We start from the raw sequence: 21,810 nt of genomic DNA on the forward strand, positions 1-21,810 counted from the left end.
AAAGTTATTTTAACAAGTTTTTTTCTGAAAAAAAAAAATTAATTTTTTTGACATTTATTTTTTTTAAAATTATAAGAGCGTGAAACAATTTTAAGTTTTTTTTTTTTAAAATGGTCAATTAGCAAATGCTCTAAAAGCATCATTAACCGACTCCCTTTTTTAAAAGGCCATCTTTTTCTTCCTAGTCCAAAACTTGACCCTGTCGACACAGCCGAGCAAGTACGTCCAATTTATCACCTTCTCACTTTTCTCCACGTGGCACTCACACCTGCATTGAAAGTGCCGGTGCCTAAAGATTGTCATTGTGAAAATATAGTACTCCAATGCATTGTTTGATACTCAATTACAATATATTATTGAACAAAATTTAATGTGAGTGAACATTTTAATGTTATTATATCATGCCGTTTAATGTCAATTTATATATATATATAAATTGACATATGTGTAGTAGTATTTGTTAGTTGGGGACGGCCAGCTGAGTAAGACCTGTTTCTACTATATCTGTTTAGAGGGGTGTGGGAGCTGTATAGATAGAGACTACTGCTTACTCCACCTCCTTCCTTCTCTTCTTCCTTATCTTTCTTCAACCAATCTTCATCTTTTTTTTTTGTTCTCTGTCAATTGTGAGGGAAAGAGAAAGAAAAAGTGAGTGAGAGATGGGGAATTGCCAAGCTATAGATGCTGCAGCTTTAGTTATACAACACCCAAATGGGAGGATAGATAGGCTGTATTGGCCAGTAAGTGCAAGTGAGGTGATGAAAATGAACCCGGGTCACTATGTTTCTTTGATCATCCCTTTGCCTGTTTCTGAGGAAGGGAATCAGGAGGAGCAGAAGGCCGCCGTGAGGTTCACCCGGGTTAAGCTTCTAAGGTCTAATGATACTCTTACTCTTGGCCATGCTTATAGGCTTGTCACTACACAAGGTATGGTTTGTGTTTACTTGGTGAACTTAAATAGTTGGGACTGTTTTGGTGAAGTGTGAGACTTGGTTTTGGAGAATCTGTATTTGTTTTGATTAAAAGTTGTTGATGTTTATTGCTGGTTGCAGAGGTTGTGAATGTGTTGCGGGCAAAGAAGTCTGCTAAAATGAAGAAGCAGCAGCCGGAAACAGCTGAGAATTCACAGACAAAGCCGGAGAAACCGAGTTTGGGTTGTGAGGAAGAAGGGAAGCCTGACAAGGAGAAGACATACCAGGTATCTATCAGTAAGCCATTATCATCCAAGTTTTAATAGTTGTGCCTTATTTTCAGGTAGTCTTATATGATAGGGTTTTTAATACTGTGTCAATCTCTAATGGTGAATTGGCCGTATCCACTACTATGCAGCTTGAATTATTTGTGTTTATATGAGCTGTCAAAAAGAATAGAACATCTATGTTTCTTGTCAAAGCATACACACAATGACACAATCCAGTAATTGAAAGGATGAAGAACATCAAACATATTGTTATGTCATTCAATTATCAAAGAAATGATTTTAATAAAATAACAAATCAGTGACTAGGTTTCAATAATCTCCATTCTATTTCTATTTCATGCTTAAAAATCTAATAAAATGAAACATTATAGCAAAGAGAGAAGCAGAGATTCTGCTCATGTTTTTATCCACAATAGAGCAGCAACTTGATAAGAAGAGATATCACCTACAAAAAGTTTTCATCTTTTATTTGAAAAGTACATATTCTCATTCATCGAGTACTTATCCTCTATCCATGCCAAAAAATTTTCAGGCGATGAGACATGAAAGACAAAGAACAAGGACAACACCAATGAATCCTGCTGCGATAAGGTCAAAATCTTGGCGCCCCTCGTTACAGAGTATCTCTGAGTCTACGATATGATTTGTGCTTTCAACATTCAGCTGTAACATGCAGTTTGTTAATCCACTGCCACTTTCATTCCCTGATGTTCTACATAGATGCACCTCCAATGTGAGCAAAAAGATTCACTAAATTTATGGAGGTAGCAAAATTTCAAATACATCATCAACCATAGCCCCAAATTCAAACCATTTTTAAGTAATAAGACATCTGTATAGGCTACAAAAAGTGCAACAAATCTGACTTTGTATTGCAAGTAATATTTTGTTATGGATACAGATCTTGCCCCCACCTTTCCTATGAGTTCGTGACAATTGATCAGGAATTTAATATAACGTGAAAATTTTAATTTTTAGAAATTTACAAATTATGAAGAGGAGTCAATTAGTAGTTTTGAGTTCCAAACTTCCCAGTCCTGATCAACATAGTTTTGAGCCCATAACAAGGATGCCCTTGCAGCCAAAGGTGCTCCAGGTAATCTTTTCTCGTTGAGAGCAACCAGCATATTTGTGAAAGGCTCCATCAATAATGTTCCGGGTCCTCCATATTCCTTGTGCAAAAATTCACCAAATATCTGGTTTGCAATTACCCAATAATTACATCAGCTAATGCACAAAAATAAAATCAAACTGAAATTTGAATATTTCACTCTCAGCTTAAAGCATCATGCATACAGGTAGCATGTCAAAACATAGCCATAATAGGGCCAAACATTCACAAAAAGTTAGAACAATCTGATGGAATCTGTCTGGAAAATCAGTGCTATTTTGTGGTCAAGTAAGATATTTCTTTTGGGGGTCAATTATTGAACGATTTTCAAGTCCACTCAAAAGCCAGGCCTCCTAAAAGAATAGAAAGGGAAGAAATTCTTACTTTTTGAATCAGTACCATGAAAACTGTCCCAACTGAGATTTGGAGCATTTTGATTTAAGCAAGCTACAATGACTAGAAAATTTAGATTATGATTCAGATGCAGATGATTACCAGCATTCACCACTAGCCATAAGAGATAACATATAACATAAAATAGAATTCTGTGACTGGAACGAGACCGACGAAAGGAAGATACAAAATCCACTTTTTTCTCAATAGTGCATCCAACCAAATTGAAAGTAGAATCAGTATAAAATCTTAATCCACTATTTTTTTTGTTACTAACAAGATGCTTATTGAGAAATGCTTTCTCCCCATAAAGCAAGACAAAGTTGCAAACTATAAGCAATTAACGCATAAAATCTAATTTGCAAAGCATTCTTACCAGCATGTCCCAAATTCTAGAAGTGCCTGAAGCAAACTCCCCAATTTTATCAGCAACTGTGGCTGCTCCACCTGTAAATGTACTCCCTTTGAGGAAAGTTATTTTGACACGTGAGCCCCATCACTGCCAATGCACCCGATATTACCTTCAGAGTTCCATTCTCCGTAATAATCTTGAAGCCATTGAATTCCGAAAATACCCACTTAGATGAGACACTTCTTCAAGTCCAGTACATACTGAATTTTAGTCAAAGAACAAACTGTTTTCAAATTTTCAATCATGCAATTTCAACTTGATTTCACCTATGCCCAAAAGCTCACAGGTTTGATCATTACCCATGTACATTAAACCACCATCCAACTCATCAAGGTTGTAAAATCATTTCCTATTGGGACACATATGATATATACAAATTCATAATCTACTCGTTTGAATGTCAAACAAATGATAAAGAAATCAGTGCTTAATCAGAACCATCATCACTACCCTGTGATACATTTGCCTTGGAATCCTTTTTGTTCTTATTTTCCAAAACAATACAATCTTTCTTCCTATTCCCTTTGCCATGACAATAGGCACACTCATCTTTTCCAACTTTATCAGTGGCTCTTTTTTATTTGAATTGAGGTTTACCTCTACTAACAGACTATGTCTCTATTGGCACGCTTATCTTTTTTACAGTACTCATTATTAGTCAAAGCATCAGACACATCATCAAACTCAATCAAATCCTTTCCACACAACAGTGTAGTAATTAAATGATCATTGGTATCAAGTATTGAGTTTAATAAAAACAGAGATTTATCCTCGATATCACTGATCTCAACATCTAAAATTTTCAAACCTGCTAGTATTTAGTTATAATCATTCAAATGTTCATAAACTTCATATATTTTTTTTAAAAAAATTAAATATTTCATTGATTAAATGCAAAAGGTATAACTCATGTACACTAGATGTATACAAAAGGGACACCGACATTAAGTACCGAAAGTATAGCTATCAGGCATCTTAGGCATATTGGCAAAAGATAATAGACTAGAAGCATTCATCCACTCAAATAATGATATGAGGAATAAAAGGTTCACAACAATAACATATTTTTTCATTTTGAACAAACTTTCTAGCATTTCTGTCTCTCCTAATGCACCACATGTGACAAACAGGATCACTTTCCAAATTGCTATATTGCTGCATCTACCAAACCTGCCTTGTCAACTTGTTAAAAGCTCTGCAACTCCTTTCAGCATAACCCAGTGAACTGCAAAAAAAGAAAACCAGATTCCAAAGCTCCTGAGCTGCTGAACAACAAGGAAATGAAGGAGTAGGTGGCACATAGTTTTTTCTGCCAACTTATACGTACAACACTAGTCTATAAAAATTAGTCACCACTTCTTGAGGCTATTAACAGTAAGGATTTTTCCCAAAGTTGTTGTCCATAGAAAGAAGGCTACCTTGGTTGAGACTTTAGGCTTCCCTAGACTTTTCCAAGTAAAAGACTATTGTTTTGAAGGATGTAGCATTTTGTAATAGGGTTTGACTTTGAAGAAATTCCTGGAAGATGGAGTCGAACACAGAGTATCTGCCCCATATGGCAGATTTCATCTCCCAATCCTGGATTGATCTAGCAAAAAATTAATGTTTTAATGACAGGCACTCCAAGAAAAAAAATCAAATGATTGGTGATTGATGCTTTCTTATCATGTGCAATATGAAATAGTTATGGCAACCTCTCCTTCAATGGCTGGTCATACTAGAAATTTATGCAAGAAACATCACCCAATTTTAAACTAGTGAACCAAATAAATAATTCCCAACTTGTCCTTATGTACTTCCATCGGTTCACCCTATTTGAGCACCAACCACCCTATATCCATTAAGCCTCTCTCTCAATTGTGTACTTCCGAAGCCATTTCCCCCAATAATGCTTGATTGAAAAAGACTAAATTCATGATAGCCAATCCTCCACTTTGAATAAGTACCCAAATTCCAGTTAACCAAAGGAAACTTGAACTCATCTTCAATTCCTCCCTTGTTGGAGTTGGCTCATATTTGTTTTCGGGCCCTAGCCCAAAGGCCGTATGGATGCAGGAAAGCGGAGCAGATCGAAGCACATAAGGCTGTGAACTTTTCATTAAACTTGGTTTGCAGGTCGAGTATATGGTACAGTACAGTAAAATCAAGGGTATTTTAGGGATTTGCACCAGGTAGGGTTATGCTATATATAAACAAGGTTGTAACCCTAATTTCTTAAATAGTAGATTGATAGCCACTTGCTCATGTGGATGTAGCCACACTACCAAACCACATAAAATCTTTGTGTTGATTTCTCTCTTCTTTATTCTTGCTTAAACCAATTTTTCACAACAACCCAATAAGAAACCCATTAGTAACTTCATAATACGGAGAGCAACTGACGCAGGACAACCAGAACAAAATTGAAATAACGGAAAAATAAAAGATATGACCTAGGAGTTAGCACCTAGGCCTTGCTTGGAGTTAGCACCAAGCGGGGAAACCACTAGGAGTCAGCACCTAGGGTAGACCTGGAGTCAGCACCAGACCAAAGAAAGACCAAACAGCCATTGTTTTCATTCATCAAAATATCAACTGTCTCCTCAAGGAGTACAATAGGTTGCTTATAAAGGATTACTAAACCCTAGTTCTAATTGGCTAGGAAACCCTAATTGCCTTATTACAAAAATAACCTTACTTCTAAATTAAAATACTAAAAGTCCAATAAACTACTAAGACCTAAAACATAAAAATACAATTGACTTGCAAACATAAATAATATTAAATAATAATTCTCTTTCATCTCCCGCATCAGCAACTCCGATGAGGATCGGAAATAGAGATAGGTAAAAGGTTGGTGGTGGATAAAGCGCTCTTAATTAGTGTAACTCTACCACTTTTGGAAAGATGCATTGTTTTCCAATCAACCAGGCATTTCTCCATTTTCTTTTTTCCAAAAGGATTCTATAAAGACTTATCTTCAAAAGAAGAACCTAAGGGAAGGCCCAAGTATGTCAGCATTAGCGACGACACTTTACATGGAAAGATGTCAACTAGTGCCACTAGATTTGGCACATGACCTACCGAAACCAATTCTTATTTACACAGGTTTATGTTTAATCCAGAAATAAGCCTGAAATCACACAAAAATGCCTTTCAAGTGCTATATCTTGTCTAGGTCAGCCCCACAGACAGTTAATGTATCATTTGCAAAAAGTATATGTGAAATCATGAGCATAGTATCAATTGAATTCCAATTTTAAAGCCCAAAATATAATCCCCACCAACTTCCTTCTCCATCAACCTACTCAATGCCACCATAACAATTATAAATAACAACAGAGATAACAAACCACCCAGTCTTAGGCCCCAAAAGCTGTGGAAGAACCCACTCGGGATACCAATTACTAAAATTGAGAAACAGATAATAGAAATGCATGAGAAAATCCACTTCCTCCACATAGTGCTAAAACCACTTTGTTGATGATGAAATTCTAGTTAACATGTTCTTACATAGAAATAAATTCATGATACTAGAAACAGAAGAGTCTTTTCTTTATATATAACCAATTCTCTACACCCTTGGTCATGTACGTGTCCTCCAATTTTCTCCATAGCTTCTTAGCCCTTGTGTCCCTCATAAAAAAATGCTTTTGATCCTTGGTCACACACAATCGGATGGTGCCACAAACCTGTCTATTGATCCTCTCCCAATCTTTCTCTAGCATCTCTGTAGTTTTGTCTTTCAAAGCAATATCCAACTCTTTCTGGATCAAGGCATCCATAACTTTGCATTGCCACATGTTGAAATTGTTCATTCCATCAAATTTCTCTACCTTAAAATTTTGGCATTAGAGACAGTAATCCTTATTGCCGAAGGTTTTGTATAGGACTTACCTAACATTTTTCTAATTTTCTTCCCAATACTCAAATCCACAAACCAATCAGCAAAATCTTCAAAGAGAGCAAATCCAAACACCTAGACAGAAAAACTTAGCTTTGATACTAATTTTTTGTGCAAAAGAGCCTCTGGAAAGCACTCCCACACTAGATTGATGGGCTTACGAAAGATATCACACACAAATAATAGAAACAAAGAAAAGTAGACACAACCACACACACAAGAGAAGAACAACAAGAATTTATGTGGTTCAGCCTTACATCTGCATCCATAGGCGGCAATGAGGAGAAAACTTCACTAAAAAATATGGAGATTACAAAGGTAGTGTTGAAGCACTCTCACAAAATGCAAACCTCAAAGACACCCAAAGAGCTCTCTCTTACATATATAAAAATTATGGCTCTTCTATGAACAAATAACTAAAGGCCACTACACACTCCACCACTGCTTTTCTATCTGGATGCATCAATAAATAGAAGTGTGAAGTCCCTTAGGGTAAAGAAGAAGTGCCACACACATAATAGAATTGGAATACAGAACCTAAACAAAGTCAACTAGGCATTCTACGGAATTTAATCCATATTGTGCAGGTACATTGCTTATGGATTTGCTAATTTAAGCCATCAACTGACAGTCTTTCCCACTTCCTAGTTGTCAACATTATTGCTGTTCCAAAGTACACCAATGGCTTCTCCAAATTTTCAAATAAATCTAGCTAGTTAACAACACCTCTTTGCACATGCTTAGAATCAGAGTTTGGGAAGTCTCAGCTGGTGACTAGGTTTAAATGTGGCAAATGAATTTTTTTGAAAACAAAAAAAGAAAAAGTTATAATAGAGGAGAAGCAAAAGAAGAAACTTAGAGGCAATATGCCACCAGTAGCACTGTTTGGTAACTTGATATTCCCCAGCTCAGCTGAATAGATGATTTCACTAACAAGTGGTTTCATTCAAATTAATCAAGGTATATTTAAATTAGGTTCAATGAGAATCATCCAAACCGTTCCAAGTTACAAATATTGTCAATTCTAGAACCACATATCATGTTACAAATATTCTTCTTCTTCTTCTTCTTCTAATTCTTTTTAGATTGGTAAGTTACACATACTTGTATTTCTTAAATTCATGATCTCCAATAAGTTTATCAGTCAAGCTTATCAGTCAAGACAAAATTCCTATAAGTTTATCAGTCAAGTTACACATACTAGACAAGCTTCTAAGAGAAATTCCTATAAGTTTATCAGTCAAGACAAAATCTTTTATTTACGACATCCTTGACTCAGACATTTTCTCGAGTAGTTAGTGCTCGCGTAATACTTGATTCATGAGTGGCTAAATCAGCTGGCTAAAAACATGGTCCTACATAATATCAATGCACCTGATTAATTCGGCACCAATTAATGACATTTATTTCTCCCAAAAAGAAAATTCCACAATGAATTAAATGCTTAAAATAACCGACACCCACTAACAACATTCACCTGAACAAACATTTGGTGTACAAAGTAAAAAAAAAAATACCTCTGCACAAACATCTACAACCGCATCAAGTTCATCCCCGAATGTGTCTTTATCCTTCAAAAGCTTCCTCAAAACCTCAGCCCTGAACTTTCGTATCTCCTACATAAGTAAATAAACATACAACACAATATAGAAATTACAAAAAACATGCATATATATACACTCACAAGTCACAGACACAGACCCTGAATATATACTATATAACACTACTATTTATACCCATTTTCACACTCTATACAGTCGCACAAATAAGCAAGTTGTGAAATTGGTAAGCCAAGAAAACTCACGTGCCTATAGATAAACTCACAGTCACTGACATTGACACAGACCCTAAAAGATATATGAGTACTTACAGCTTCTGCAAATTCGGGAATGGGGTCAGGGTACACGTACTTCTGGGGAGATGAGGCTCTTAGAGAGGTTGTGAGGGAGATTTGGGAGATGGGCTTTGCAGAGAATGTGGAGGAAGAAGGGGTTGGGGAATGAAGGCGTAGGATAAGGCAGGGGGTGCGCAGGAAAAGAGGTTTTGAGGTTGAAGACAGTGGTTTTGGTTTGGCGGGAGAGAATAGATTGGTCTGTGTGAGAATGGAGGGGTATAGTGCCATTGTCATTTGGTGATGTTGAGGCAGAGGCACAGGATTTTAATGGTTACTATTCATGAGTAAATACGGAGAGAATTAATGCCACTTTTTTTCATTTCCGTTTGTTTCTCGTATCCTAAATATGTATTTTTGTTTTCTTTTTCTTCTCAATAAAAAAAAAAAAATACAAAGATAAGAGAAAACAGGATCAAAAAGTGTTTTTAGTAAGAAATTGAAGGGGAACCAAAAAAAAAAAAAAAAAAAAAAATCATCCAAAACTCCTATCAAAATAAGAAATTTGTCAAACACATTCAACCACATATTCAGATTTTTAACTACATATTCATTCTAGAACATCTTCCACCCAAAGTTCTATATCAAAACACAAATACTTTCATATGATATATTCAAAACCTTGAATCTACAAAACTTCTTACCCACCAAATCAACCAAAAACTAAAACTAAACCCAAAAATCAGAATAATGAGCATCTCCACACTTTGACACAGTGGCAATATCACCATAATTTGATGTTATAGAAAATCAAAATTAAGCCGGAGATTTCAAAAAAGTGAGTAGTTTAGTTATGGTTTATACTTGATACATATTAGTTATCATATTTATGCATGGCTTGTGCGTGGCAGATCTATTACTATAAACATCATGCCTGTTCTTCTTGATGATGATGGCGAAGGTGGTTTTGAAAGGGAGATTGTAGCGTATTGTAATTCAGCTGGTCCTATCGGTGAAGATAGGGAGGTTGTAGAGGATATTTGTATGTTTTTTTGTTTAAGAGGAGAGAGATATAAAAAGGAAGCAAAAATACATATTTACTCCTCTTTTTTACAAAGGTTGGTTATAGAAGACAAATGAAGCAAACTTCAGGTAGGTAAAGTCACATTTTTTAAACAGGCAAAGTGATTTCAGGCCAAACTATAGGTGAGTTTGCTGTAATTTCCCCTTAAATATTAGAAACATATATTTCATTAATTTTACTTTTAAAATTTTGTAATATTTAGTAATCTATTTTATAAACAAATTATAAAGACAGTAAGAGTGGTTAATAATTTGATCATACTATTTGTGTTTACAAATTAAAAAATTGTATGATATTGTGACTAGTATAAATGCCTACTAAAAAAATGTAAATATGATTTTGATAAATAAAAATATAAATATTCTCGACCACGCCACATCAACACTTTGTGTCTTTGCTTTTATGTATATATAGTGATGTTAAATGATAGTTTATAAAAATATAATAAAAATTATGATGTCGTACTTAATAAAAAATATTATACATTTTTTTTTCTCGGCCTCGCTTCTCTCTAGAAATCAGGCTGTGGAACCTCTATTATCTTCTTCAGAATGATATCTCTTTCCCTCTGCTAACACTGTTATCAGTAGGGCTTGTTGGTTTTATTTCTTCGTGGGTTTTAGGGAAACACATCCTCTCTTCCTTTCCCCCTTCTCAAACTCGATCATGGATGAAGTCCTCAGTGATTGGAAAAAACTATCCCTCACAGATGAGGAAGGTGCAAAACTTAGCCTAACAAAGTCAAAGAATCTGAAAAGAAAAGAATATGTCATTGCAGCAAAGTTTCTGACAAAACGTGCCCTGAACGTAGACGCCATTGGAAGAACTCTTAAACCATTATGGAGAGCCAGAAAAGAGTTTAAGATCAGAGAAGTAGGCGACCACACTCTGTTATTCGTTTTCGAACTGGAGACAGATGCGCAAAGAGTTCTAGCTCAAGAACCGTGGTCTTTTGATAAGCACCTCATTCTTCTACAGCGATATGACTATTCGATCCCGGCCAAACAACTACGCTTTACAAAGATAACGTTTTGGGTGCAAATACATGGTCTACCCCTAAGATTGTTAGACACTGAGTCAGCCATTGAACTAGGGGAAACACTTGGAGAAGTGATAACTGACGAAGCAGAAAAGGAGATGGTGGGCGGAGATTTTGTACGTGTAAGGGTTAGAATAGATGTCTCAAAACCATTGAGCAGAGGCCGAAGAGTTGTTCTGGACGAGGGAAGCAAGACTTGGGTCTCTTTTAAATATGAGAAGCTCTCCAACTTCTGTTACTGGTGTGGCTTGGTAACGCATGATGAGAAAGAGTGTGAACAATGGCTAGCCGGGAAAGGTTCAATTAAACAGGTCCAGCAGGAATACGACGCATGGTTGCGGGCCACTCCGTATAATCCAAGAAGGTCCTCATACACTACGGTCTCGGGAATGGGTGATGGGCTTGGTGGAGTGACGGAAAAGACGTCTGGACAGAATAATGGAGTAGCGATGGAGATTCCGTTGGTGGCTTCTCAGGGAGGACCTTCTCCGGCGGGGGTTAGTAACGGTCATTCCAACGTGGTTAGTCCGCATACATCTCACATGGAAACAGAGGATATTGTGGAAGATTTTGTGCGAAATTCTAGGCCATCATTATCACCACTTATTCAGGTAATTAATCCCACCCCAAATTCCGCCCCATCAAATAACCGTCCACATGATTTTGAAAATCAGATTGAAGAAATTGATTCGGCATTGAATATGTTTGACCCCCATTCAATCTCTACAACTGTCAAGCCTTCTGTTATCCCCACACACTCTCAACCCGGTGCAAAAAATTCTGAAATAAATGCAAATATTTTAGAAATGAATGCTCTTAGTAACCCCCACGTGACCATGCATGTTACCCCACTTGAAAACACTCCCATACGCACGTGGAAAAGAATGGCCCGAAATATTATGCCACCTGAGAGCTTTTCCGAACACTCTGTTTTAAACAAAAGAAACAGAGAGATTGACGAGGAAGACCATTCGGATTTACCAAAGAAGAAAGTCTTGGTTTCAAAAGATGAGAACACAGAAACTTCAATGGCGGAGGTTGCTGTGCAGTCCCGCCAAGAACCATGAGCATCATTGTCTGGAACTGCCGCGGGCTTGGGAACCCGCGGACAGGAACAAAGCTTGAAGTAGTGATTCGAGCAAAAGACCCCTCCATCCTGTTTATAGCCGAAACATGGACGGATGAAGCAAGGCTGAAAGAAATCAAATAGAAAATCGAATTTGATAACTTATTTTTTGTAGAAAGAAATAACAGAGGTGGAGGTCTAGCACTCTTTTGGCGAAACTCAGTAGACTTGCATGTCGATTATTGCTCGCCAAATCATATAGATTCCATCATCAACAAAGGGAAGGAGGAAGCATGGCGTTTCACAGGCTTTTATGGTGAACCAGTGACGCATAAACGGATTGATTCGTGGAACAAGCTTCGACAACTTCACAGAAAGTATAATATCCCTTGGCTGTGCGCCGGGGATTTCAATGAGATCATGAGAAGCTCTGAAAAATTGGGAGGAAGCAGCAGGAACCAATCACAGATGCAACTATTTCGAGATGTAGCAGATGAGTGTGGCTTTATTGACCTTGGTTTTTCAGGGCCTTGGTACACATGGCAAAAACATTTTTCAGCAGGTCATTCATTATGGGAAAGACTTGATCGGGCCTTGGCTACTAACGATTGGCTTTTAAGATTTGCAGGTACAAAAGTCCACCATCTCAAGTCAAATTCTTCAGACCATTGCCCACTATGGATAGATATGGCGGGCCTAGAATTTCAATGTGCAAAAAAACCATTTCGGTTTGAAATGGCTGTCGGACCATACATGTACAGAAGTTGTAGAAGCCAGTTGGGAAGAAAGGGGAGTGGATGATCCAGCAACAAAAGTCATTAGAAAAATTGAAAGGTGTGGCCGAGAACTAAAAAGATGGGAAAGGGACCACTTCGGCAACATTAGAAATACCTTGAAGAAAAAGAGGAAAGAGCTGACTGAAGCTAAGAAGGAGGCGATGTGCACTGGACAAAACTTCAAAATTCAGAGATTAAAGCATGAGATTACAGAATTGATGGACAAGGAAAATAGGCTATGGCTCCAAAGATCAAAGGTGCTATGGGCTACTCAGAGTGACCGAAACTCAAAGTATTTTTACAGCCGGGCTACCCAACGAAGGCGGAAAAATACCATCCAGAAGCTTCGGTCCACTAATGGGCAATGGAGTTCAAGCAATGATGAGGTAACCGAGATACTCATTGGCTATTTCCAAGACTTATACACATCTGCAAATCAGGTTTCATGTGATGCAGCCACAGAGTCTATTGAGAAGGTGATCAATTCAAACTTGAACAATCAGTTGGCGCAAGAATTTACTACATGGGAAGTTCAGAAAGCAATTAAAGAAATGGCACCTCTCAAAGCCCCTGGCCCAGACGGAATGCCTCCTTTGTTTTACCAACACTACTGGGGTACAATTGGTAATGACGTTACTCAATCTGTATTACATTTTCTTAATTCTGCTTGCCTTCCTGATAATCTCAACCACACTTTTATTACACTCATCCCAAAAATTAACTCCCCTGAATATGCTTCTGATTTTAGACCCATCAGCCTTTGTAATGTTTTATACAAAATATTTTCAAAGGTATTGGCAAATAGAATAAAGAAAATTCTCCCAATGATCATCTCTGAGCATCAAAGTGCTTTTACAAAAAGCAGATTAATTTCTGATAATATTCTAGTTGCTTTTGAATCTCTCCATAGTATGCAGAAGCATGTGGGCAAGGAAGACTATATGGCTATCAAATTAGACATGAGCAAAGCATTTGACAAGGTGGAATGGTCGTACCTTGAATCAGTCATGAGAAGAGTGGGATTTACTGAAAGATGGATTAAACTTATGATGCTTTGTGTCAAGACGGTCTCTTATTCCATCTTGGTGAGTGGAGAGCCAAAAGGGATGATAAAACCTACTCGTGGTATCCGTCAAGGAGATCCACTGTCACCATTCCTTTTTTTGCTATGCACGGAAGGCTTAAACGACCTCATCACTAAGGCGGAGGAGAAAGGTGATATTAAGGGTTATGCCCTATGCAGAAATAGCCCAAGACTAACCCATCTCTTTTTTGCAGATGATAGTCTGTTATTTTGTAGGGCAACAATCCAGGAATGCCAACAAGTTCTGGATATACTTGAACTTTATGGAAGATGTTCGGGTCAACAAATCAATAAAGCAAAAACTACCATCTTTTTCAGCAGGTCCACATCCGAGGAAGTCAAAAATCAGATCAAATCTGCCTTGGAAGTACCAGAAATCCTACAATACGAGAAGTATTTGGGATTACCATCTTTGGTGGGAAAAAACAAAAAGGCTAGCTTCAACTACATTAAGGAGAGAGTATGGAAAAAACTTCAAGGGTGGAAAGAAAAGCTTTTGTCTCAAGCGGGAAGAGAGATCCTTATCAAGGCTGTGGTTCAAGCAATACCAACCTACACAATGAGTTGCTTCAAGCTTCCTTTAGGACTTTGTGGAGATATTGAGAGTCTCATAAGAAAGTTTTGGTGGGGCCAAAAAGGTGACAGAAGAAAAGTTCATTGGGTCAAGTGGGTCACCCTTTGCAAACCAAAATTGGAAGGGGGTATGGGTTTCAAAGACTTGGCAAACTTCAATGATGCCCTTTTAGCAAAACAAGCATGGCGATTACTTCACCAAAAAAACTCTCTTCTTTATAGGGTTTTTAAGGCAAGGTTTTTTCCAAATTGCTCTATCCTAGAAGCTTCCTACTCAAGTTCGGGGTCTTATGCTTGGCATAGCATACTAAAAGGAAGGGATTTATTATTGAAGGGAGCAAGGTGGAGAGTGGGATGTGGAGATGCTATTAGTGTGTGGAACGATGCTTGGTTGCCTTCTAAAACCCATCCGAGAATTGAATCACAAGTGGTAAGTGGTTTTGAGGAGATGAAAGTCTCTGCACTCATAGATCCAATCACAAAGAAATGGGATCATAATATGTTGAATGGACTCTTCACCCCATTGGAAACAGAATTGATTTTAAGTATTCCATTGTGTCAAAATACGGTGGAGGATACAGTTGTGTGGCCGTTCACTCCATCAGGAACTTATACAGTAAGATCGGGTACAAGGTTCCTCACAGCAGACCATGCACCAATCCCACAAGACGTTCCTGTACAGCCAGATAAGGAAGTATGGAAATTAATCTGGAGTCTCAATGTGCAAAACAAAGTCCGAAACTTCCTTTGGAGGACCTGCCATAATGCTTTACCGGTGAAACAAAATCTGAAGCGAAGGCATATCATAAACGAAGATGTCTGCGAACTGTGCAAACAAGAGACCGAATCGGTTTTCCATGCACTCTGGAGCTGCACACAACTTACACAGGTGTGGGGTTCTTTATCAACCTTTTCGTTCAGGCAGATAAAGGTGTTTTCTTCCATACAAGAAGTGCTTCTGTACACGGACAAAGAAAAGAAAAATCCAGAACTGTTGGCATCAGTAATGTGGACTATTTGGCATCGCAGAAACCAGGTCCGCACCTCTCCAAAGGACTTTCCACTAGCACAGGTCGCCCCAACAGCTACTCAAGCTTTGGAAGTCTTTCAACAAGCTAACTTAGATGCAGCCGCACTCTATAGAGACCCTCATCGTTCGCGGGATTGTTGGTCACCACCGGCAGATGGAGAGATCAAAATTAATTTTGATGGAGCCCAATTCAGAGATATGGGCAAAGCGGGATTGGGTGTTGTTATCCGAAACAGCAGAGGACAAGCTCTGGCTTCTCTCTCGGAGCAAGCAAACCTTCCATACTCTTCAGACATTACAGAAGCTTTGGCTGCTGCCAGAGCTATTTCTTTTGCACGGGGACTCGGCTTCACTTCATTCATTTTAGAGGGAGACTCCGCAAATATTATTAAAACACTAAAGTCTGAAGAAGCATCTCTATCCTCCTTTGGACATATTCTTAGTTCAGCAAAATCCATGATGGCAGATGGCAATATTAGATTCTCTCATGTGGGTCGTATGGGTAATATGGTAGCACATAAACTAGCTCAACATGCTAGACATGTTAGGGGATTTTTGGTATGGACGGAAAATGTCCCTCCACACCTTTCTCATGTACTTGGTGCCGATCACGGCTGATTTGTTTCTTCTTCCTTAATAAAGTTTAAAGTTCTTGTTCCTCAAAAAAAAAAAGAATACTTAATAGTAAGCTATTAGATAACTAGTCTCGTGCTTTATAAGAAGACTATAACTAGCCTTGTAAGCTATTAAAGTGCATATGACGAGACTCTTTTTTTGTGCTATAGTGTCATAATTTTCCCGAAAATAAATAAAAAATAAAAAAAATAATTAAAAAAAAAACTAAAGATTAGCAAATAAATGACAAAATTGAACGGTTAGACTGTATAAATGCAAACCATGTTGCATAATTTGATTAAACTTAGCATAAATGTAAAATTATAATCAAACCACCAAAAGGAACTGAAACCAATCAAATAATCTCCAATGATGAAAAATAAGCTGTTTGGCATAGATATCTAAGGTTGAAAAATTGGTAAGTAAATAAAAATTGAAGCAAACAATAGCAGTATATAAACAAACTTGTTTGTGTTTAGTTAACTAAAAAAATTAAGTGAGAAAAAAAAAAAGAACCTTTTTCATTGTCTTTTTCATGTGAGTGTTGAAGATTAACATGCATTCTTTGTACAGTTTTCTGGTCTTTTGTTGTTTTTTTTTTTTTTTTTTTTTCAATTTTTTAAAATTTTAAAATTTAAGATTGTGTTAATCATTTAAATGTGAGTTAGTGAGAGGCATGCATGAAGAAAACTGTTAGAAATTGTTCAGTTTGAAGTTTATCACTTTGTTTTAAAGTAACCATACATAATTCCTTACTCAAGATTTTATTTTAGAGTTATTGTTTATCGGGCTCTTGCTGGATTATCTCCTTCAGTAGCTTTGGAGGCTACTATAGTGTATGGGATTCTTGACTCTTGTCATGAGGTTCGCAATGTAAGGTTTTCTCATGTGCAACGCAAAGGGAATACACATGCTCATCTTTTAGCTAAACATGCTTGTGGTATTGTTGATTTTTTAGTTTGGATGGAAGAGAACTCTTGTTTCTTAGAACAAGCTCTTCATCATGATGTAATGTCTTTTATTAATTAATGAAAGTTATAGTCTTCCTATGAAAATAATAATAATAATAATAATTTCTTAAAAAAATAATTTTTTTTATAGGATAATTGAGAGTATTTGAATTCAAATAGGAAACAAACTTTTCAAATAGAGAATTCGAATAGGATAATTGAGCGGATTTGAATTCTAACATGTAGTGAGATGAACACGGTTACAAAGTCTTGGTTGGTTTAAATAATGCCAAATTGTGGTTTTAACATTTTTGCTGTCACTTATAGCAAATAAAATTAAATGGGTATGTGATTTTAGATTTTGTGTGAGGATATTTTGGTGCGTAAAATGATGAAACTCAAATAGGGAATCCTTTTATTAGTAGTATAGATTATATTATAAACAAAAAAAGAAAAAGAAAAAAAAAAGAGGACACTATTAAATAGTGTAAATAAAATTTTAATTGTGAAATTGAGAGAATTCTCTATTTGAAAAGGTGTATATATATATATATATAGTTTTTTTTTTTCCATAATCCTATTTTATAATTAAATTATAAATATCATTAGAGAGATGAGACATAGGTGAAAGTCATACATAGCTAAAAAGGTTTGAAAAGTAGCATGATTAACACGTTATTGATGATGTTACAATCCCTTATTAAAAGTGATAGTAGTTGGAAGTCATACTTACAATAATTTCAAAATTAAAAAAAAAAAAAAAAGAAAAAAAAAAGAAAAAGAAAAAAGAGAGAGAGTTAAATGTTGGAAATAGAGAAGATGATAACACAGTAAAAGTCATAGATAACTATTAAGGATGATGTGCTACATGGTACAGGTAACTGCAATTAATTGTCTAAGTCTCAAGTATATAAGTAGTGGGTCACATTCAAAACAAAGGACACCTTTTCAAACTAATTATTTTTACTTTCTTTACTTGTATTATCTCTAGTTTAGGGTATTTTGTAATCCTTTTAGGTGTTGATGTAAGTAAATAGCTTTGTTTCTATTTCAATTATCTTAATTAATTTATTATGTTTGAATGTGTTGATGGCCATTTTGGAAGTCCAAGTGGAAAGGAGAAACCCAATAACATGGACAGAAAAGAATTGGTAAATGGATAGAAAACCCATTAAACCCAAGCGGCAGGAATAATGGATCACAGGTCCATGAGGTAAACAAATGGGTCTTGAGGGGGTAAATGGGCTTAAAGGAGCTCAAAAAGAGAGAAATAAGTAAACCATGGGCAGTATATGATGTGGAAAAGTGAGAACGGGCCATGGCAGGCCCAAGGGATGAAAGCAAAGAAAGTAAGGGATTGATGGCAAGCCCATGAACCCCAAGGATGAGGGATAATGTAATTGAGCTAGAGAAGCCCAAAGAACTCAGTAAAAGCCCATGAGAATGCGAAGTTAAGAAAAGGGCTGAGGAAGCCCAAGGAAAGCAAATGGGTCAGGGACGCGGAAGAGAAAACAAATGGGACACAGGAGTCTGCCAGTAATATAATAAAAGAACCAATGGCCGTATTGGGCCATTGGGAGAAGAATAAATGGTAGGCCCAAAGAGACCCAACAAGATTGAGACAAACAACTTCGCAGCAGGAATGATGGAATAGCACGGCAGGAGATGGTAGCAGAAAAAAAGTTGGGCTGAAGAAAGGCAAAGCCCACCGTCAAGCAATGCCCACCCCTTGAGTGGCGCAAGCCATAAAAGAAATGGGAACCAAAAAATAGTCAAAAACAAACGTCAGACTGTGCAATCCAACCTCGGCAAATGTATGAGTAGCAGGTAGATTTTGGACATACATGGAAGAGAGGCACGCGCATTGGGCCATTGGGAGAAGAATAAACGGTAGGCCCAAAGAGACCCAACAAGATTGAGGCAAACAACTTCGCAGCAGGAATGATGGAATGGCACGGCAGGAGATGGTAGCAGAAAAAAAGGTGGGCTGAAGAAAGGCAAAGCCCACCGTCAAGCAATGCCCACCCTTTGAGTGGGGCAAGCCATAAGAGAAAGGGGAACCAGAAAATAGTCAAAAACAGACGTCAGACTGTGCAGGTCAACCACGGCAAATGCATGAGCAGCAGGTAGATTTTGGATATACATGGAAGAGAAGCACGCGCAAGGTCCAGATCTCACCAGCCTGTACCCAGCCAATACAGGACATAGTGAGGTCATGGGTCAGTGGTAAAAGGACATGGTTTGGCAGTGGAGAGAGGGAAAAAACCTATTTTGAGGTTCCTGCTTAGGCTCTTTTGGGTGAAGTGTCTTACTGGGATGACATACCACCCAAAAGAAGCAAAGCTGAGTTGAAATCACTAAGTGCATGCCATGAGGGATAAAGAGGGAGAAGACACCCATACCATAGCAGGAAAGGGTGTCACGGCAAATAAACAAACAAAATAGTTTTCTTTTGTCTGGCGAAAGGGAGTGACACACAGACGGACCAATGGTGGTCGGCAAGTACACCCAAACGAGACAAAGGTGGTTAAGGGCTAAAATAGTAAAATCCGGTCACGGCAGGCACTATAAAAAGAGGCCCTTGTCGTGTACAAGGGAGGACGATAAGCACCACGGTGTAGGAATTTGAAAACCAGGAAATAGAAAACAAGTATTAAGAAAAAGAAGAAGAAAGAAAAAAGATAAGAAAGGGGAATATTAGAAGAGAAAGAAAGGAAAAGATAGAGAGTTAGAGCGGCAGGCATACACTAATAGGTTGATTCCCTCTTTCCCTCTCAAAGTCCTGCTCTCTGCCAGAAACAAAGAGTTCTCTTATGCACTAACCATTCAGGTCTGTTTCCCTCAAAGTGATTAATTTCCACGACAGGATTTCCCTAGGAGATTATTCACTTTGAGAAGAGGTGTTCTTCCCTCTTTGGTTTTGGTCCTACGGATCATATTTGATCTGGTTTCTTTCTTCTTTTAATTAATCCATATACTACCCACTTATTCTCTTTACTTTCTTTATAAAAGTGATTGTTGTTAAACTATGATTATATTTTCTTGATTAAAGATTATCTATTCACTTTAATTAATAAATCAAAGTACTTTTCTTTTGTCTTATTATTATCATATCTGCCTACCACGACTCATCTAAAACAACTTTACCCGTCGTAAGCGTGCTCTTGGCGAATGATACATAGTTTGCACACAAACCGAACCAAATTGAGTTGTAGTTGGACCAGTTACAACTCCCTTACTCAGAATATTTGGGTCCAGTACCGCAGGAGGCAACCTTGCCCGATAAAATAAAAAAGGCCCACTACAGAATACATTAATGATAATGATTCTATCTAGTTACTCCCTTGATACACATCAGCTTAATCTCATCACCTTTCTAAACAATGTAATGTTATATTATTGTATTGAAATTATATTAATGTAAGATTATGATAATGTAATATTACTGTATAATGTAATATCACAGCTGTAGGACGCCGATTTGTAACGACCCATGAATGACGTTAGGCTCGTATACAAAGGGCCCCAACAATATGATTTGTAGAAAGTGGGCTTGAAAGGCATGACCTTGAGCACAGGTAGGCGGTTTAATCGTGGCTTCTATGAAAGCTCTCATACGGGCAGGCTGGGCATAACTGGCTAAGCCCTCCATTTTTACGGGTCGTAGGACTTAAGTCCTCGGACGGTGTCCAAGGAGCCTTGTGCCCTTCTTTTTTCCTTTTTCTTCCGGCCCCCCTTTCTTCTGGGGGGTTTATCCTTTTATACTAGTGTCCGCTTCCCCCTTTAGAGTCCACGTGTAAGTTTTACTTTCTAGGGTGCAGACCTGTCCTGTCAACCCATACCTAGAGTGGTTAGGGATCGTTGGGAAAGTTAAAGGGCATGGTTTAGAGTATGGGCTTGTCAGATAAAGGGTTTTGTATTATGATGTTGGCAGCTTTTTTCCTTGCCCTGCCCCTATATTCAGTTTGCCCCTTTCTTCAGGCATTTCGTGAGGTGCCGAGCATGAGGTCGTCCTCGACAAAGGCTCTCCTCGGCTTGGGCCTTGGGCCCTAATGTAGAGTGGGCCTGGGCCGCGAATTCTCTAGCCCCACAATAGCCCCTCAAAATCCTGCTGCTCGACTTTTAGTTGGGGAGGAGGGTTTTGGTAATGTTGGGCTTACATCATAGCTTCTCAGATTCTGTACTCTACTAATATTTGTGTTTTTCCATTTACATGGAGGACGTGCCAAATTGAGAGGCGTTCCTTTACCCACTCACGTGGAGTCCTTTGACGCTTCAATACTCGAGGCGCGTCTTCACGAGGATCTTCAGATCCTACGGTTGTGAATGGCGTTGGAAATTGAGCCAACTCTGCCTTGTCCGTAGTATTCCTTGGAAAGTTGCACGAATTGAATGCCACCACCTTATCTTTTATATAAGTAGGATAGGAGGTTGTTTTCCTTACATACAAACCTTCCGATTCTCTTCAAAATCACAATCCTTCAGCTATAATCATAGTTTTCGTATTCAGTGCTATCCGTCCTTTGTGCAACATGTTTGAGATACGGATAGGGGTAAAGGAACTACATCCGCCACAGAGGCGCTGTGTCCTTCCGATGCTCAAGGTGGCATGGTCTGGGCAGGGGAGGCACAGATTCAAGAAAATCTTCCGTCTTGACAAAGGGGGAAATAGTATTTCTCCTTCTTTTAGTCAAAATCCGAAGCAGGTACTGGTCGCACCAGATTCTTGGTGCGTCAGAAGTAGAGTTTTCCGCCATCAGCG

At 37.8% G+C, this 21,810-nt stretch overlaps 3 protein-coding genes across 5 annotated transcripts; 2 read left to right on the top strand and 1 right to left on the bottom strand.

Moving 5' to 3' along the window:
* The first annotated feature begins 451 nt into the window (after positions 1-451).
* Positions 452-2,116, top strand: LOC126718579 (uncharacterized). The gene is made up of 3 exons (XM_050420864.1): positions 452-927; positions 1,053-1,198; positions 1,734-2,116. Exons 1-3 carry the CDS (start codon positions 660-662, stop codon positions 1,842-1,844), a joined length of 525 nt encoding a protein of 174 aa, XP_050276821.1. The 5' UTR covers positions 452-659; the 3' UTR covers positions 1,845-2,116.
* LOC126718578 (protein PLASTID REDOX INSENSITIVE 2, chloroplastic-like) lies at positions 2,053-9,271 on the bottom strand. Of its 3 annotated transcripts, none has more exons than XM_050420863.1 (4): positions 8,871-9,268; positions 8,518-8,616; positions 3,082-3,253; positions 2,249-2,397 (listed from the first exon to the last, which is right to left on the bottom strand). In XM_050420863.1, the coding sequence occupies exons 1-3, from the start codon at positions 9,126-9,128 to the stop codon at positions 3,131-3,133; spliced, it is 480 nt and encodes a 159-aa protein (XP_050276820.1). In that variant the 5' UTR covers positions 9,129-9,268; the 3' UTR covers positions 2,249-2,397; positions 3,082-3,130. The 3 variants fall into 3 exon arrangements, with proteins under 3 accessions (XP_050276818.1, XP_050276820.1, XP_050276819.1); XM_050420862.1 differs by lacking the exons at positions 2,249-2,397; positions 3,082-3,253 and adding exons at positions 4,116-4,342; positions 4,536-4,705 and having other exon boundaries at positions 8,871-9,271; XM_050420861.1 differs by lacking the exon at positions 3,082-3,253 and having other exon boundaries at positions 2,053-2,397; positions 8,871-9,262.
* A 2,746-nt stretch (positions 9,272-12,017) lies between these two features.
* Positions 12,018-16,101, top strand: LOC126719848 (uncharacterized). Its single transcript, XM_050422360.1, has 3 exons — positions 12,018-12,112; positions 12,209-12,648; positions 12,782-16,101. The coding sequence occupies exons 1-3, from the start codon at positions 12,018-12,020 to the stop codon at positions 16,099-16,101; spliced, it is 3,855 nt and encodes a 1,284-aa protein (XP_050278317.1).
* Positions 16,102-21,810: the final 5,709 nt, after the last annotated feature.

The sequence above is a fragment of the Quercus robur genome, chromosome 3 (assembly GCF_932294415.1).
Source record: "Quercus robur chromosome 3, dhQueRobu3.1, whole genome shotgun sequence".
Taxonomy (NCBI): Eukaryota; Viridiplantae; Streptophyta; class Magnoliopsida; order Fagales; family Fagaceae; genus Quercus; species Quercus robur.